Source organism: Gavialis gangeticus, unplaced genomic scaffold, assembly GCF_001723915.1.
Source record: "Gavialis gangeticus isolate Ggan-Ray unplaced genomic scaffold, GavGan_comp1, whole genome shotgun sequence".
Taxonomy (NCBI): domain Eukaryota; kingdom Metazoa; phylum Chordata; order Crocodylia; family Gavialidae; genus Gavialis; species Gavialis gangeticus.
Window position 1 is genome coordinate 29,109,943 of NW_017728993.1, and position 18,089 is coordinate 29,128,031.

The 18,089-nt window shown below is 39.7% G+C and overlaps 1 protein-coding gene across 1 annotated transcript in view; it reads right to left on the reverse strand.

Annotated features, from left to right (window-relative positions):
* PIGK (phosphatidylinositol glycan anchor biosynthesis class K) overlaps positions 1–18,089 on the reverse strand; it is a gene marked incomplete at its 5' end in the record, with an annotated part of 178,743 nt that overhangs the window by 114,455 nt on the left and 46,199 nt on the right. The window contains one exon of the mRNA XM_019528326.1: positions 12,450–12,622. Coding sequence (XP_019383871.1) covers positions 12,450–12,622 — 173 coding nt within the window. The remainder of the gene's footprint in view (positions 1–12,449; positions 12,623–18,089) is intronic.

The following is an 18,089-nucleotide window of genomic DNA, read 5'->3' on the forward strand; positions in this document are numbered from 1 at the left end:
TTCGCCAAGAGGTGATCATGGGATACCAGATCGAAGGCTTTTTTGAAGTCAAGATATATGACATCAATCTCATCTCCCTTGTCCAGGTGATAGGTCACCTGGTCGTAGAAGGAAATGAGATTGGTCAAGCAAGACCTACCCACAACAAACCCGTGCTGGCTATCCCTCAGGATGTTGGTGTCGGCCAGTCCATTAAGGATGGCCCCTTTAATAAACTTTTCTAAGACCTTCCCCAGGATAGAAGTCAGGCTAATGGGCCTATAGTTAGCTGGATCCACTTTCCTCCCTTTCTTGAAGATAGGCACCACATTGGCCTTCTTCCAGTCTTCGGGCACTACACCAGAGCGCCAGGAGTTTTTAAAGATCTGTGCCAGGGGCCGGGTTATGACGCTCACCAGCTCCTTGAGTACCCTGGGGCGTAGATTGTAGGGCCGGCTGACTTGCAGGTATCCAGCTTTTCAAGATGTTCCTTCACGAGGTCAGCATTTATGGAGGGCAGGGGATGATGCTGCAGACACTTTAATTACAGTGGCTCTCAGAGCTAATTAAAGCACCCCCTCCCACCCCCCACCCCAGAGCATGTGTATAGATGTCCAAAATGCCCCTCTTTCCTCCACTGCTTTGGATAAGATTCGAATTTTCAGTGGAAGAAATTTCTGACCATCTGGAAGGTAATCCCTCAGATACTCAAAAAAAGTAGTGTAAGCTCTTTCACAATATTGAAGTGGGCAAGGACTGAAAGTGCTTGTGTGTGGTTTAATGCCAAACAAATACAATATTAAGGTTGCTTGAGCCCAGGAGCCTTGCAGACCTGACAGTTGTGTGCTCAGGTCCATTTTTAAGGACATAAAAAGGATAACAACAGACAAAGTCCATCAAAAAAAAAAAAAAAACCAAAAAAAAATACTTGAGACCTGGTAGTCCAACAATCACTGGCTCAGCTTATTTGCTTTGTGCCTGTAACCCCTTGAAACCCTTAAAATTCTTATCTTAGCCACATATATCATGAAAAGTAATCAACTATTAACCATTAGCAGCAGAATTAGTGCCCACAGTCTAGTAGTGCCAATGTCTAACAAACACTGATACAAATAACGATCCCTATTGGGCAAGATTATCATAATCTCTCAACCTGACTAAAACCCAGAAAAAAACACTTTGCATTAGAATTCTGATCTCTGAAATGTCATATACCAACATTACAAAAAAAAAAAATCAGAATATTTGGAAGTTTTTCTTGAAACATAACTGAGGATGTGCATGTTAAAAGAAACATGGATTTCAATGTAGCATGTGGCAGAATAGCAAAAGGTGATTACCAAGGTGAATCATGATTTCCAAGGAGAATTTAAAGAGTGTAGCAGGAGACCAGAAACTTAAATGTAAAAAAAATCAATAAAGAAAAAGATTATGCAAGAAAGAAAAGGTGAAAAAAGGGAAGTAGAGAAAACACTACAAAGGGAGAGAGAGAAAAGACACTGTAGATAAGAGTGGACAGGCAAAGGTTAGAGGATAAAAGTAGGTTAAGTGGTCATTTATCTGTCACTCAGGCAGATATTCTCATGGACTCAGGTGCTGTCAAAATCTGCTTCAAGATTTACTTACAAACTCTTTCTGTTTGACAATTAACTACTTTAGACATTATTCATTTGTGCTAATCATTTCTACTGAAAGTGGACAGATAAAAGTGCTAACAAAAAATGCACACTGATTTTGGGCTTGTTCCAAAGTCAACTGAAATTAATAAAATTTCACATTGCCTTAAGTGAGCTTTGGATCAGATTCTTGGATAAGCCTTTTTGCAAGAGGTTCCAGCTTGCATTACCAACATACACTTGACAGCACATTCTGATGTTAGCATTTATTTAAGGAGATAACATCTGTATGCACAACAAAGCAATATTCACAAGGTGTTGTGTCGTCTCTTTTACTAAAGATGACAAGCATCAGCTTTTTTTAACAATGAAAACTGGTAGCAGGAAACATACCAAAAATGATCCAAACCTAAAATAAAGTTGGAAAAGAAAAATTCTAGACAAATATCTGAATCAACCGTTACAGTCTTGCAAATAATATATATTCTATGAAAAACTGCAAACATGTAATGTAAAAAGTGGGTTTAACGTAAAGGATAGCACCTTTAATTTAGTAACTAGAGAGCAAAATTTACCTGCTGATATGATAATGGCCCTCTGGCCTCCATCTTACTATCTGACATGCCGTCTTGAAAGGGGAGCTATGCTCTGATTTATCTGGAAAATAAACTGGGTAGCCCAATAGAAATTTCCCATAAATGACAATGTTCTCGTCTAGTTGGCCAATAGTGAAGGGCACAGAAAAATCAACCACCACAGTAAGGAGTCAGAATTCATTTGCCTGTTGTTAGAAATCTTACCCCAATCAAAGTTCATAATGTAAAAAAATAAAAAAAAATAAAAAAATAAAAAGGGAGCCAAAACAGAGAACATTGTGAAACTGCAGTAGTGTGTTTCACCCTATGCCTGAGTGTACCCAGGCTCATGGTAGATAAGGCTCCAGGTGTAGGTTTCTCCCACAGAGAGGCAGCCATTTGGTAATCACTAGCAACTCCAACTGGGGTCCCTGTGCAGGACATTAAGCCCTGTGCACAACTGTAGGAAATACCTTATTTTTAGCTTATACGCAGACTACAAGGACTGTCACCAGAGCACACGAAGGGATGACAGAGAGCACAGAATGCCACTCTACCTGCACTAAACCAGGGGTGTCCAACTCAAAATCGGCCCTGCAGGCTTGATGAGGGTAGCTAGGTTGGTCTGCAGGCCCAAACATCTAGATATTATGAGGAAGGAGTAAACATGTGGACTCGTGGGGAAATCTAAAGGAGCAAGTATCATAAATATTTTATCCATTTTTTCCTTGAAGTTAGAAAACTATAGAACTCTTTTCTTCTTTTTAAATAAAACTTTAAAATTTAGCACATTTTCAAACGTTACACAGAGCTGTGGCCTCTGCAAGAGAGTAATTTATCCATCACTAAATGGGGTATATGATTATCTACAGCATCATTTTCAATTGTAGTATATTTAAAATCTAGCCAGCTTTTTATGCCTATTAAAGCTCCCTTTGATCCTGTCAGTCATTCTTATGTATTTTCCCTTGACTCTTCACTATGCAAATTTTAGTCTACAGCATTAATTCTGGCACTGTATTTGTTCTGTTAATACAGTACTGTTGTCCCCATGTGAATTTCTCTTTTTTACATTAATAAATATAGCAACATATATACCAGCTTTGTAAGGTCAATTAACTGCTAAGCAGGTCATCAGAAAAGATAAATATATTTGCAAGGGACTTTGGGGAATTTAACCAGTGTTGGTGGAACTACTGTTCCTGTATCACACTTTGAATCTTTTACTGAACACAACTGGAAGACCTTACAACAAAAATAAAATGGATGCTTATTTTATTAATGTGTTTCACTTGCCATACATGGAACTTACCCACAAAGTTTACAGGTAAACAAAATTATTTGGCGATGTATAGAGTACTAACAAATTCATAACTGCACACAGAAGGATTGATCCAATCTCAGGCCAGAGCACAATAAAGCAACTGTTAACAGTTAACAGACCACTAGCTAATGTTTATACATTATTATTTAAGGATGAATTATACTGAATAAAGTTTTGGACTATAACTTTGTTGAACAGTACCAAATAAAGGAAAGATGTATACTCTAGTTATGTCACATGTATATAAAATCCCAAGCCTTTCCTCATTTCCTGACCTAAAGGCAATACAAATTAATAATATAAAAACTGTTAGCACATTCATTAGTACATGGGAATTAATATTGTGTACCACCTAAGGGCACCACCTAATAACCCGCAATCTTTTTAAAATAGTGTATTAAATAAACAGTGCTGACAGTTTTATATTTAGCACGACTGCCATCTTCTGGTTTAAAGTAGCTACAGTAGTCTAACCCACAATTACAGCTGCAGCTAATAAAGTTCCATATTTTAATATATGCCATTTCAATTAATCTCTTTGGAAACAAATAATCCAAAACACAATAGCAGGACTTCCACTATAACAATAAGCTTTACAGGTTATAATGTTATTGTTTTTATGATGTACAAAGTCCCAATCTAAAGAAAGTCTATGGAAAATGTACAAACAATGCAAGCGAAGTACAGCTGCTGCCACCATATGACAGGCAAATACAGAAACTATTGTTAAAAAGACAGTGACTGCCTTAGCATGAAGAACAGTTACAAAATACTGAAAATGCTGAGGAAGATGAATCATTATCATCTCAGGACAATACTGAGGCTAAGAGCAGAGCAAGATCTAAACAGAGAAATGGACATTTCTGTGAACAAGAGCACAGTTACAGAACTAAAGATTAAAAACAAGAAGTTAGGAAGAAATATAAACCCTATGGCTTCTAAGCATAAACCAACCTGGTAATCTTGAAACCAGTCCACCAGTACCTCCCTCTCTCCTCCTACCCTTCCCTCCCCCCCCCCCTTTCCTTTAAAAAAAAGGCGCACCACCATGGCACTTCACTGTCCTTTCCTGTGCCTAACGAGACCAGTAGTGAGAACTGCCTTGAGATCCTGTCTGGGAAGGCACTGTACACATGATAAGGACAGTCAAAGTGTGCTGTTACCATGTCCTTGCTGGTTGCCTTGACACAATTTGGAGGTGGCACCTAGTAGCAGTAATACCACAGTAAGCCCACTTGGCTTGGCACACCCTGTACAAGCTACCTATCGCTAAGACAACAGGCAATCTCCAGTGGTGGCTGCTGCATGGGGCCCTGGCCACAGGTATGCTGTCCCCACTTAGACCTGACAAGATTAGTGGCCTGCCATTTCTGCAAGGACAAGGTGGTTCCATGCCTTCCAGGACTGTCCCTGGCTGAAGACACTCTTTGCTGTCCTCAGCAACCTCTTAGGCACACTAGACTTGAACTTCTCCAAAACCATCTTCTCCATCCCATACTGAATGGCCAAAGGAAGCATGATTTCCCTAGTCAATTTTCTGCTGGGCCGGGCCACGATGGTGACTCTGAAAAGTTGCTGAAACCAGCTTGCAGGAGCCAGCTCCAATGACACCCTCCAAATTTCCACTTCCTGGTCCCCATGTGTGTCACATTTGAATTTGGATACTTCACCTTGCAACAAAATCTGGACCAATTTCTGCCATGCTGGGCTACTGAGGGGGCCTTCTGCAAGGGGGAAGACAGACAGCTGATCCTATGTGAGTAACCCTGCGAGAAGCACAAGGAAGAGGGTTTGAAGCTCCAGTGACATGGGTTTTTTGCTACTAAAAAGTGTTTTGTGCTCAGCCCCCTAAGAGGGGCACACATCTTTCCATTTTCACTATTTGTGTTAATATTTGTAGAATAAAGATTTTTTTTTTTTTAAATCAAAAATCTCTCTCAGGCCCACCTCAGTCAATGTTCAATATCCACCCTGAACTATCCAGTCATGCTAGGGAAGACTAAAGTGTGCTTCTCAGAGAAGCAGGAATACAGTGATATCTCTGGTCTTTCAGTATATTCATTTTGGAGATGAGAAAGGGAAAAAGCATAGGAAACAGATGAAAAAAAAATTTAAAGTATAAGAATATTTGCCATTGGCACATGCTACAACATACCTTCAGTTACCTACATTTCTTTTCTTATTGCATGAAAAGCATGAAGATAGCTCCCTACTCTACATTCCAAGTACCTTTTTAAATAGGAGTAGCCCATTCAGCTGGTCATCTAACATTTAACTTTTAGGAATTTAAGCCACTTTAATATGAGTGTCCCTCACTCATTTTAGTCAAGTGTTAAACTAAGAAACTGAAAATGTGAATCTGACACGCATGTGCTGACATCCCTGCTTTATGGTTTAGAAATGTGGTCTACATATGCTAAGCACATCAAGAGACTGCACAGCGCCTACATGAGGTGTCTGCATAAGATCCTGAAAATAAAGTGGGAAGACAGAATACCAAACATAGAGGTACTGGAGCATGCAGTGCTGACACACTTAGAAACCACTAACAAGAACAGGAGGCTGCAAAAGATCAGCCATGTCAGGAGACTGGAAGGAGACCGTATCCCTAAGAATATTTTGTGTAATAAGATTCAAGATGGCTCTGTAAAGTGAAGTCACTTTCTATGGCAATACCACGATCTGTGCAAAAATGATATGAAGTGGTTTGACATCAACATATAAAGCTAGGAGACGCATGCAGAATCCTGTCCAGTCTGGAGGGAACATCTGGCATTGGGTGCAGCTCAACATGAAGCGGCTTTGATCCAGAGGATGGAAAAAGTGAGAAAGAAAAAAGCAGCAGGCTGTAAACTTGGACTCCAACTCAGACAACATATGGATCTGTGAAACTTGTAACAAGCCGTGTCACTCTTGAATTGGGCTTGGTCAGCACAAATGGATTAATCAGGCATCTGAATAGACCTCTTACATGTACACAATGATCCAGAGGATCAACAGTTGCTTAAACTAGGAAGGTTAATTATCCAAGGTAAAGAAGCCAAGATACCTTTACATTGTCATATTGTGAATCTACTTCCCGCTACTGCTCACAGATGAAAAAGCCATGCATAATGTTGACTGCTACTTCCCATTCTCAAATATCTCTTCTTGAAAAAAGGAAGTACTCAAACTGGCTAGGCAAGAGTTCTTACCTGAGCTTAAGAGAAGCTGAAAAGGTTTGGATAGCTTAAACACTGCATATTCCCCATCTCCAAAATACAGGATTTCTTCTTCCCCTTAGTATTTATTTCCCTTTGAGTTCACTTTAAAGGGATTCGAACAAAAAAGCAACTGAGGTCCCAGGATCCCAAGACCTTCGGTTTCTCTGTCAAAACTGGCAGCTCTAAGTTCAGTCAGGGCTAAGACATCTACAGAAGGAAGCCTTTGAAGTTAGCTTGGCTCAGACTGAAAATGTTCTAAGAGGAGAAAATGGGGATTTAAAAGACGAAAAAGGAAAAACTTTGTTCTACTCACAAATATTTACTACTTCAATGCAAATATAGGGAGAAAGCTTTTTCTTTCGCTTTGTTGATTTCTCTCTTCATAGAAGGCTCAGCCCAAGCCAGGGAAGACTTCAGGAGCTTTGCTAAATATCATGGCTGGTGCTGAAGGTAAAATTGTCCCTTCTGATCTGGTAGCAGTTATGTTGGGTCCACGTGCATCTCTAAAATAAGACTAACAATTAAGCAGCCATGTAATGAAAGGCCAAATTCCACAAAACAACAAGGTTAAAGCAGAGAGAAGAAACCTCAAGTAATTTGCCATCTGTATGATCTCAAGAGGTAATTTTGTTTTATTACATGGATGCATCTTTGTTATTCACTACTCATCATGAATACCCAGCATTAAATAATAGCTCTTATCAGTATGAATTAGTTATACATACAGACTCTAGCAAAAACTCCCAGTTGATCAACAGACACCAAACAGGACACAACTCTGCCTTTACAATAAATGCAAAACCTGTCAATAGATTTCCACTGCAACCACAGTCAACACCCCTCACAATGCTGCCATCACACTCCTACACGTCTACCCTAAACTGTGGTACAATTTCATCAACTACACCAAATGCCCCCATGGAAACTATGTGGGGGAGACCAGACAAAAACCACATTCCAGAATGAACAACAGAAAAAAATACAGGGGCAGACGCACAAGAACACAGGGAAGAGACCTTCCAAAGAACAACCATTCCCTTCCTGACCTCACAATCCTCATGCTCAAGGAATATTTATAAAAGCACTTTCAGAAGTCAGGCCTGGGAAGAAAAATTCATAACTTTACTGAACACTAACAATCAAGAACTAAACCCAGACATTGACTTTATGGCTCACTGCAATCAATTACAATGACTTCTGATCCCTGCTAATCTGTCTATGCTCCACAAATGGTAAGGACTCTCTCTTCCTTCTTGAATGGTCTTGCTCTTACACTAAACATAGAATCATAGGAAAAGTGGAACTGAAAGGGACCTCACAAGGTCATCCAGCCAGCCTACTACTCAAGGCAGGATTACCCCCAATTAAACCATCCCAGCCAAATGTCTATTCTGCTCTTGAAAATTTCCAGGGATGGAGATGCCACAACTTTTCTAGGCATCCTGTTCCAATGTTTGACCACTCTCACGTTCAGAAAGTTCTTCCTACTTCCCAATCTAAATTTTCCCTGCTGAAGTTTAAAGGCAATACCTCTATCCTGCCCCCTACAGCCACAAAGAAAAGCTCATCTCCACCCTCTCTGTAACCATCCTTTAGGTACAGGTTTCCCTCGCTTTATGCAGGTTCTGTATGTGCGAATTTGCTCTTATGCGATGACCCTTTTTATATCAAAAATTCATTATATGCAAGGTAAATTTACTCTTATGCAATCAGCTACTTTGTGTGGTGCATTGTGGGAGTGATGCGCACCAAAATATAGTCTCCTGTGTGCATCTGTGCTCCTCGCTCGTTGTCTGTAACACGTGTTTCTGTAGCTGCCATCCCCATTATGGCTTCTAAGCATCCCACTAGCTTATCTCCTACCCCTCTCTGCTGTTGGTGAGTACCAAAATTGTCTTGTAAAAATGGTAGAAACAGGTCTAGGGGTGGGTACAGTCGAGGTCTTGGAACATATCCCTATTTGTTGCATTGTAAAGTGGGTTCCCTTTATGTGAATTCAAGTTATGCATCGTTTTCCAGGAACATATGTACAGCATAAAGTGAGGGAAACCTGTATTTGAAGACTGTTATCAAATTTCCTCTCCTCCCCCTGACCCTCAGTCTTCACTTCTCCAAATTAAAACAACCCTAATTCTTTCAACCTTTCCTCATAAGTCTTGGTTTCCAGGCCTCTACTCATTTTTGTTGCTCCCCACTGAACTCTGCTGGACCCTAACCTGCTTATCCTTTCTACTGCCTCTCATCTACCAGTTACTCATGTTACTGTTTCTTCGCTCCTATTTGATAGACTCTCCCCGTTCCTTAAGCAGACTGTTTTTGAATACATATGAAGTTACACAGAAGCCATTACTCTATCTGATACTTAGTTCAAGCTATGTCTGATTCTCTCAAACCTGAGGAAGGGTACTTTGTACCCAAATGCTTGTCTAAATTATCTCATAACTATACAGTGGTCTAATAAAAGACATGATCCAAACAAATTCCTACCCCTCTCATATTTCTGGATCATCACAGCTACAACATCACTACAGCAGTAAAAACTTGTGACTCCTTTTCTGCCTTCAATAGTGTAACATCTTGCAAAAAGGCTTCAATGCCTTGTACAGAGTCAAGGACTGAGAAGAGACATGGGAAAATACCACACTCCAACAGGAGCAATGGACACCTGGGGCAGAAACACAAGCACTCTGGTCAGTTAATGAGTTGGAACAGTGGTTAACAACCCCCCGCACCCCTCCCTACACACACACCTCCTTACCCACCCTCCCACTTAAAAAAGAGTTAGGGAGCTCCTCCATGACTTTCTTGAATGTGATGGCACCCAAGTTGAGAACTGCTGTTGTACTACTTTGGCTTACCAGGCAACTCCTTATTAAATTACTAGTTTATTGGACTCTTAACATTTTCCTTTTCTCACAACAGCACAAGACGGCAGCTGTGCAACTGTTGGCTTCTGTCCATATTCATGTAAAAAAAACAAAAAGGACATCCCCCCTGCAACAACCCCCTTCCCTCCCCACCTGCCAACAAGTCTGATTTTTTTGTCACTTACACAAGAAATTCTCAATTAGCTGCAACAGAATTACCCCTGATGAAATAGCCATGTTACTAACACAGCAGAATAAAGTGCTATTCTTCTTTTTCCCTTTGTGAAAGGCTCCTGTCAATATGAATGGGATTGTTGTGAGGGGAAGAAAGGTAAACTACTGAATTAAATTAATGCAAATTGACCTGACGTGCCCTAGCTTATATAATACATTTTTCATCTCTTGGATTTACAGAAAGTAAAAGGTTGTGAACTCTTTAAAAAGGCATATTGTCTGAGTGCCGTAATGAACACTGTTTTTGTTTTTAAACGTAAGCATGGAAACACGATGTGCCCTGTCAACGTATCAGTATTCTCCTGTCCTTATGGCACTGGTCGAAGGTGGTGAACGAGGGTGCTGCCAACCCTGCAGCCAGCTACTTTTGAAGATGGTGATTTTTCAAGATACAGCATTGTTTTTCTATATAGCTCACGTCCTTTTCTCCATCAAAAACATTTATGTTTTAGATTCTTCTCAAAGGGGGAAGAAGGGGCAAGGTGGGACCAGCACACACTAGATTAATGGTTCTCAACCTTTTTGGACTCAAGGCATCCCCCACTAAAGACAGCCCTCCATAGCTGTTGTGAATTAAGTGGCACCCAATTTCAAAAACTAATTTATATATTACACAAGGGCTGGGCAGTCCGAGCAGGGAATTGTCCAGGCAGGGACAAGCTTGGCTTATCTGTTTGGCTCACCAATTTATCTCCTCACGCCTCGCTGACCTCCTCATATCTCGTGTTACCTTTCAAACAGTCTGGTGGCACCCCATCTCGACTGTAGTGATTCTCAACCCATGGACACTTGACAATTATTTTTTAAATCTCTCTCGTATGCTTCAGCAACTAGCCTGATACAAACATTAAGTCTCTCCTGGGAGGGTCACTGTTCTCCCAGGAGAAATCAGGTGTGTACAGATGTTCAGGCTTTTTCTGCCACAACAAAAATGGCCGCTTCAGGAGAAAAATAACCTGGGAATAACCAAGAGAATTTGTCCTTGGAAAGAGCAAATGTTTGTACATGCTATAGGTGTAAACACTATATGAGAATCCCCAAAGTAAGTTTAAGAAGAATTTACCTAGCTGCTAATAGGGGCATATCCCTTAATCCCCTCTACAAATCAAAAGGAAATAAATAAGTTTTCAGACCAGACAGGTTGACTATAATCATCTAATCTCATCTCCTCCTTAACCCAAACAACTCATAAAGGGGTTAACACATACATGCACATCCTTACCTTATGGATATATGAGAATGGGTAGCAAGGGAGCATCTGGATTATTTTAGGAAGGGCTTTAGTCAAATAGAGAATGAAAATTAATTACAATAAATTTTGAACTGTAAGATGTATTTTTTTCTTTCTAGAAGCAAGCCTTTGTTCATACTAATAAAAAATGCTATCAACTACCTGACTCAACATGTTCTATACTGCAAACCGTTATTTGCATGTACCATGTGGAAAAAAAATATTTATATTTGTATACCAGTTACAGTTTCATTCCATTTTTCCTGCTGGAAGAAAGCATCACATAATATTGTAAGGTCTTTTAACAAAAGGTGCAACAGAGAACCAAATACAATACAAATCAGTCATTTTGTACATGCTCCCAATAGATGGCAACAGAAGACCAAAAATAAAACTAAGTGCACTGGCTAATCCATGCTGAAGTTATACCCATTTCAATAATTTCTCAACAGACTCTACCCTACAAAAACTTGTAAATAAGTAATTTCACTCACATGAGTTAGCCCATTCCAACAATGGGATTACTCGGATGAGTAAAGCATAAAGGAACAAATGTTCACAGGACTGAAGCCACAAAAAACTTGGCAGAATTTTCTGTGTATATAGCAACCTAATCAATAGTTTGACTCAGAGCTAAAATGACAGAGAAAATGGTTACTAGTTGCAATACAAGGTAAAGAAATGTATGCTGCCTATTAAACAAGAATTTGCAGGAAGGAAAGTGAAATTATGTGGTTTACACACAAAAAAATGGACACTTTTACTTTTGGTCATACTGTGATACCTGAAAGTACTTACCACATATTTGAAAAAAATCTCATTTCTTTAGTTAAGGATTCACCTATAAATCCCCATATTTTACACATTGGTCACCTTAACTAACAACCCTATATCATTATGCAGTATGAAATCTTCTAAGAACTAAATAAGTGACGCCTGAAATGCAGTGTTTAAGATTTTATACACAAGAATTTTCCCAAACCTATTTTTTTTTTTAATTGCCACAAATTTTCAGTTTAAACTGAAAACTGGAAGCCCTGTTCCAAAGGGACAAAAATGACGGATCAATTTGGCTTTGATTTACCCGCCAAAAAGATCATCATTATATGTTGAATAATATGCATACACACATCATACTTCTAAAACAGCATGCATTTTGGAGCTTCAAAAAGCTTTATTTCAGAGCTGCTTTTCTGTGGTTACTTCCAATATTTTTTGTTTTAAAATAAAGCTTTCAAATTCATTGAAGACATAGGGAATCTTCTACACTTTCAATGAGAAATTAAGCTTAAAAAATTGAAACAAACATACCTTCTCCTTTAAGGGTGCCTGTACACACCACAGGGATTAATCCTCGTTAAATTAAACAGATTTATAAAATTTAAAGTTGTTTATTATGGAGCGTCAAATCAAGCCATACCTGCTTTCCAAGATAACCAAGTTAGGATCCAGAGAAATAGTTTCTGTTGTAATTTCCACCTTTCGTACACTACCAAAGAAGTCTGTTATCAGAACATTTTGAGGATCTCGCTGAAAAAGATCAGTCCTGTGCCCAGGTGTAGAAACGCACAAGCTTTTAGGACAAACCTGAAACTGGAAAACAGAATAGATACTTGTATCATTCCCCTCAGACTGACTAGATAAATTAAACACCCTAGAATTGCCAGAATATTGTCATGGAAAAGCATCTATTTCACTAATATCAACTACATGCAATTTTTTTCCTGCAGCTATTAAACAGCAATTTAACTGTAATTCTATTTTGTAATAATTATACATTTTAAAACCTCCTCCTCATGTCCCTGTAACTACCATTAACTCTAATGACAAATTAACATTAAAAATGAGTTGCATGTAACTCTCTTGGGTGGATGCAAACCATTAATCAGAATAAATATACCTCTGAACACAGATGCAGCTATGTTCCTATATAACTTCTGAAAAATAAAGTGAGGTGAGAGTCCTTCAAGTTCAAAGGGAATGAAGCAGGACTAAATAAGTACTTGCTCAGCTTTTGAAAGCTAACAAAAAGGCCATAAAAATGCATTAGATTCTTGATAAGAAGTCCAGAGTAGCCACATTTCCAATACTTACTTCATTTCAACAGCCTTCAAATTAACTATGAAAAAAATTACAAATATTAGAGGGTAATTTAGATTTGTGAAAGACCCTCTATTTTTAGTTGCCGTAGATGTGCCTGCAGTTCCCATAGCAGGCTATCCACAGATCACTCCCACCACTACACAGAATTTCAATATGCATCACTGATACTTAATGAAAGACAAAAGCCATTAAACAATAACAAGCTTATGTAGTTTTTACTTGTTCCCAAGAAATTCTGTATACAAAACATTCCACTGAAGCCTGGTGTTGGAAAAGACCAATTCAATTCAGTATTTTAAGTGGCTAAAAAAATAGCAATTTTACAAATAATACAAGAGATGTGATCCTAGTAGCTTGTGAAAGCAGAGGCACAAAAGGGACAGGGACACTTATGCATTATTTCTGGACAACCATCATCACGTTTCTAGGGTCTCAGATTATGGATAGGGTCCTTATTTCCTGGACCATCACAGACTTTCTTAAATTGATCTCAACAGCTCTGCATTCCTGTTCCAAATATTACACCAGGTTATCACTGAATTTTACATAAGATGTTTCTACAAACCTCTCTCTCTCTCTCTCTCTCCCCTTTTACTGGCAAAGAATGCCCAGTCCCTGAAAATTCATTTGATCATAAATACACACAACAGTGCTAAGGTCATGAAGGATACCCAAACTACATACCAACCAAACCACAGAGAACCACAAATGTAAACCAAGTGCATGATCAGAAGTGCTCTTCCCTGGAGTCAGTAATTTAGGGAAAGAAGTGCATACGGATGCTAAAAATGTATACTAGTTGCACACACAGAGTTCTGGATGTGACATGAAGCAATATTATTGTGAAGTATATGTATACTGATGTATGTATTACCTTGAATAGTATTTTGATCTATATAGTACTTTTCAGCCCAGGACCTTAGAATTTTTTAAGACTTATTCTTCTAACTGTAAAATGAGGACACTCAAAGAACAAGTGCCCTACCCTTACCACTAATGATTAAATGATTGATCTGCTGTAACTCCTACACCTTTATTCCCAGGTCTCCTTCCACCACTAATCAGTAGATATGGCTGCTTCTTCTAGGATACAAGAAATCTGTAAGCAAATAGAGCAAGTGCAGGTAGAAACAGTTATTTAGGTCACAAGAAAGCACTGAAAGGATTCTTCCAGGTACTTGCTGCCTTTAAATAATGACCCAAGCAACTTTTGGTAACAAAGGTCAGTGAAATCCATCTCTAAACCACAATCACAGAACATCTAAAAAAAATAATTTAAGGGATTGTTATAAAGCTTTTTATACTCCGCTGTGGATTCTTTACATAGTATTAATTTGCATGGAGTCTGGAACTCATGTATTTGGTCAAGTTACAAATGTTTCAAAATACAAGTTTTGAGAGGTTTTAAAAAACACATTTTCAGGACCATCAACCATTCTAGTCTCCTTTGCTAGCACACCATCACACGGCTGCTAAACAAAAGACAGGGAAATTTAATCTCCTTACAAAACTGGAGATGCAAAGAATTCAGCGACATCATCTGCTCCTACACAGAGTTTCTGCTCAGTATTCACAAAAGCCTGAAATAACTGCTCACAGATTTAATTTTTGGGTGTACAGTCTGAAACATTAGATGCCAGAATGTCACCTTTCTTCATCAAGACACACATTGTGATGCATCTGCTCCAAAATGCTGTTCTCAAATCTCAAAAGGCCTTGTTGACAGCCTGGCTACACAAGAGAAAAAGAGAAAAAAACACACAACTGTGATGTTTGCCATAATACAATCAGATGTTGAAAGAAGTTTAACAAAAGGTCTCCTTTTCTTCTCCAAGGACACATACTAAATAAACCAGGCTTCATTAATCAAGCCCATTGGCTTAGCTGTGCAATTAACTAGGATATATTTCTGGCCACTGTGAGTTCCAGATTTATTTTTTAAAAGCATGAAAAATACTGAAGGAGACAGGTGCCCACATTCCTCAAAGGTATCTTTGTTCTCCCCAGATCAGTATCCTGGACCTCACCATAATACAGCTCACCCAGCATGAGAGAGCTGTATAAAAAAAATGGAAGTTAACTTCAGCCACAACAACAAAAGCAAGGTAGACCACTTTATAAGACCAATTCACAGAACATACATCAAAGAGGGAAGACTGGTTGTAGGGCATGGATGAATTAAATTCCTGAGGTCATCTTGCCATCATGGGGTCTTCAAGCAAAAGAACCATCAACATCTGTCCTTAACCCCCAGAGAACACAACTTTATAATCTTTACAAATGTATTCCTATATAAAGCATATTTATGCCATTTTTCCATGACAGACAAGGTTCTTTGAGTAGATGTGATATATTTTAGTAGACCAACTAAGTAGATGGGAAAAAAAAAACTGGCAAGCTTTCGGGCACCGTCACCCTTCTTTGGGCATGGGGAGTCATTTTTTCCATGAAGTATTTCAGATGTAAGCCTCCCATGCCACCACTATACTACAACGCCATTGTACTAGGAAAGTTATACATCTTTTTAGCAATCTTGTATCTCTATTACATTAGTAAGAAAACAAATAGAAGATATAAATGATTCAACAAACTACCAATGACGTTTTTGAAGGCTGACACTCTAGCCTTTATATATTAGCCCCCAACTGAATTTCAAACCTGGTGTCAAAGGTTTCTTAATCAAAGTTGATTCCACTGCAAGTATCTTCAAAGACCTCAGAGCAAAAGCTGCTTACCAATTCCTCTTATGTTTGGTACTGAAGGCACGCAGTGGCAACAACTCTTATTTGAAGGCCTACTGAACTGCTTTCTTTGTAGTGAAAGTCGTGACAAATACCTTCATTTTACTCCTAGAAAAACTGACAAGGTAAAAATCCTCCCCTTCTCCCTCAACACACGCATTTTATGAATGAATGAAATCTGTCCAAGCAACTGTGCTAATACATATATAATTTAAAACACTCAAGGCAATGCTTCTTTGGGAACAACAGCAACTTTACTGCAAATGGCAGAACACTACCTTCCCTGGACAGTCCATTGCAAACCTCAGAGCGGCTGTTTTAAGACACCAAAACTTTAAAAATGAACTTGAACAGGAAACTGCAGAACAAAAATCACCCACAGACCAGACTTTAAGTATAATCTAAAGTAAATCAAGACTACAGATTCTTATCCCATTACTTGGATCAGTTTTATAACCCCTCTGCCCCTCAGCGGATTAACTACTTTTTTCTCTCCTACCTGCTTGGCCTCTCTGACCAGTACTCTTTTTTTTTTTCTCCCCCACTTCCCTACCTTTCATATTCTAGTCACTGCCTTCTATTTAGGAGATCTTCTTCCCACAGCCCCTTCACAGCATCTGAAGAAAGTAATTCCGCTGCTTACAAATGCTTGTACTATATCTTTCTGATTTGGTTAGTCTGCTAGATGCAAATCGACCCACCCTTCTGCAGCAAGTAGTTGTACTACTCCAGAAGTTTCCAGGGAAGTTGAGAGAGCAGCCCTTCTCTGTATTCCACTAGCATGCCAGCCTGTAGGCCACAAAACCAATAAACACTAAGGACTATGCACTATCTAACAAACCACAACTAGTTTGCTGCTACTAAATGAGAAAGGGTTAAAGTTAAATTAGCAATAACTCAACTGCTTCACTTATCTGATTATGTAAACACATTTTACTTCCAGAAGTATAAATTTTAGTCAAAGTCACATTACCAACATTCAGCTCTGTCTGCCATAATAAAATTCCATTTTTAAATTTCTAGGAATAGTTTTGCTTCCTGGGCTTCATGGGTTGGCAAAACTCTTCACTGACATTTTGATATCAGTCTAGAATATAAAAGCTGGAAGAGTTACAGGTGCCAGAAGGAATAGGTGGCTGCAAACATAATGAGCAAATGAATAACTCACTTGTCATACTCAATAGTTTCCAGGCAAAAGCTCATCCATGTAAACAATGGCGGGAAACAGCAACTATTCCAAGAAATAATGTTGGGAATTTCAGAAAGTCAAATCTCTAGACTGAATTACTGCAAATCAATACTGTTAAATCTCAGCATGCTTAAAATCATGCCAATGAGAAGTCTAAAAATTTTCAAAGGGAATTTATAAATTCAGAGCAATTCTTCTGTTGCAAAGCACTCAGAATGATCACAACAGGTCAGAATATTTTTGATTCCTAATTGAAATCTTTGGATTTATCATCTTGTGAATCATGGGCAGATTTTTGCACACCTAAAGGCATTATTGTTTAGCACCCTGTGGCACCCCTAAAAGGATCCCTTGGTACCAAAAACATGGTTAAGAATCAATTAATTAGATGGCAACGGGCCTTTGTAGGAATGCACCAATATAGATTTTTCTGGCTGATACCAATAGCCAATTTTTAAGGAGGCATATCAGCCAATACCGATCCTACTTCTGATACAGACAGAGAGCTGCATGCAGCTGGTAAGTCTGTTTTGGAGGAAGGAGAGGGGGGAGGGAAGGGACATGGGGGCAGATCAATGCCCCCGCCATAAGGGAAGGAGTGGGGCTGGGGCAGGTGCTGCCCAGTGGGGCGCAGTACTGAGACAGCTCACCTGGGATGCATGGGGAGGGTGGGGGCGGCTCCCACTGCTGATCACATCCCAGGGGGAAGGCCATGTGCCCCTGGATCTGCGTGGGGCGGGCTGCCGCTGCGGGCTGGGCCAGGCTACACTCAAGCCAGGTGGTGACGGTACTGGGGAGGGGGAGTGCAGCTACCCCAAAATTCGCAATAGCCACCCCACCCCCTCCTGCCCCGAATGCACTGCCTTCTGCCCTGAGTGCCACTGCCTCCTGCCCCAAATGCAACCTGGCCCAGCCCCCTGGCCCCCCAACCCACCAGGAAGAGCCCAGCACAGCTCTGGCCCTGGCCCCAGCCCAGCCCACCCCACCCGCACCCCATGCCGATCTGGGGGCACACGCCCCCTCCATT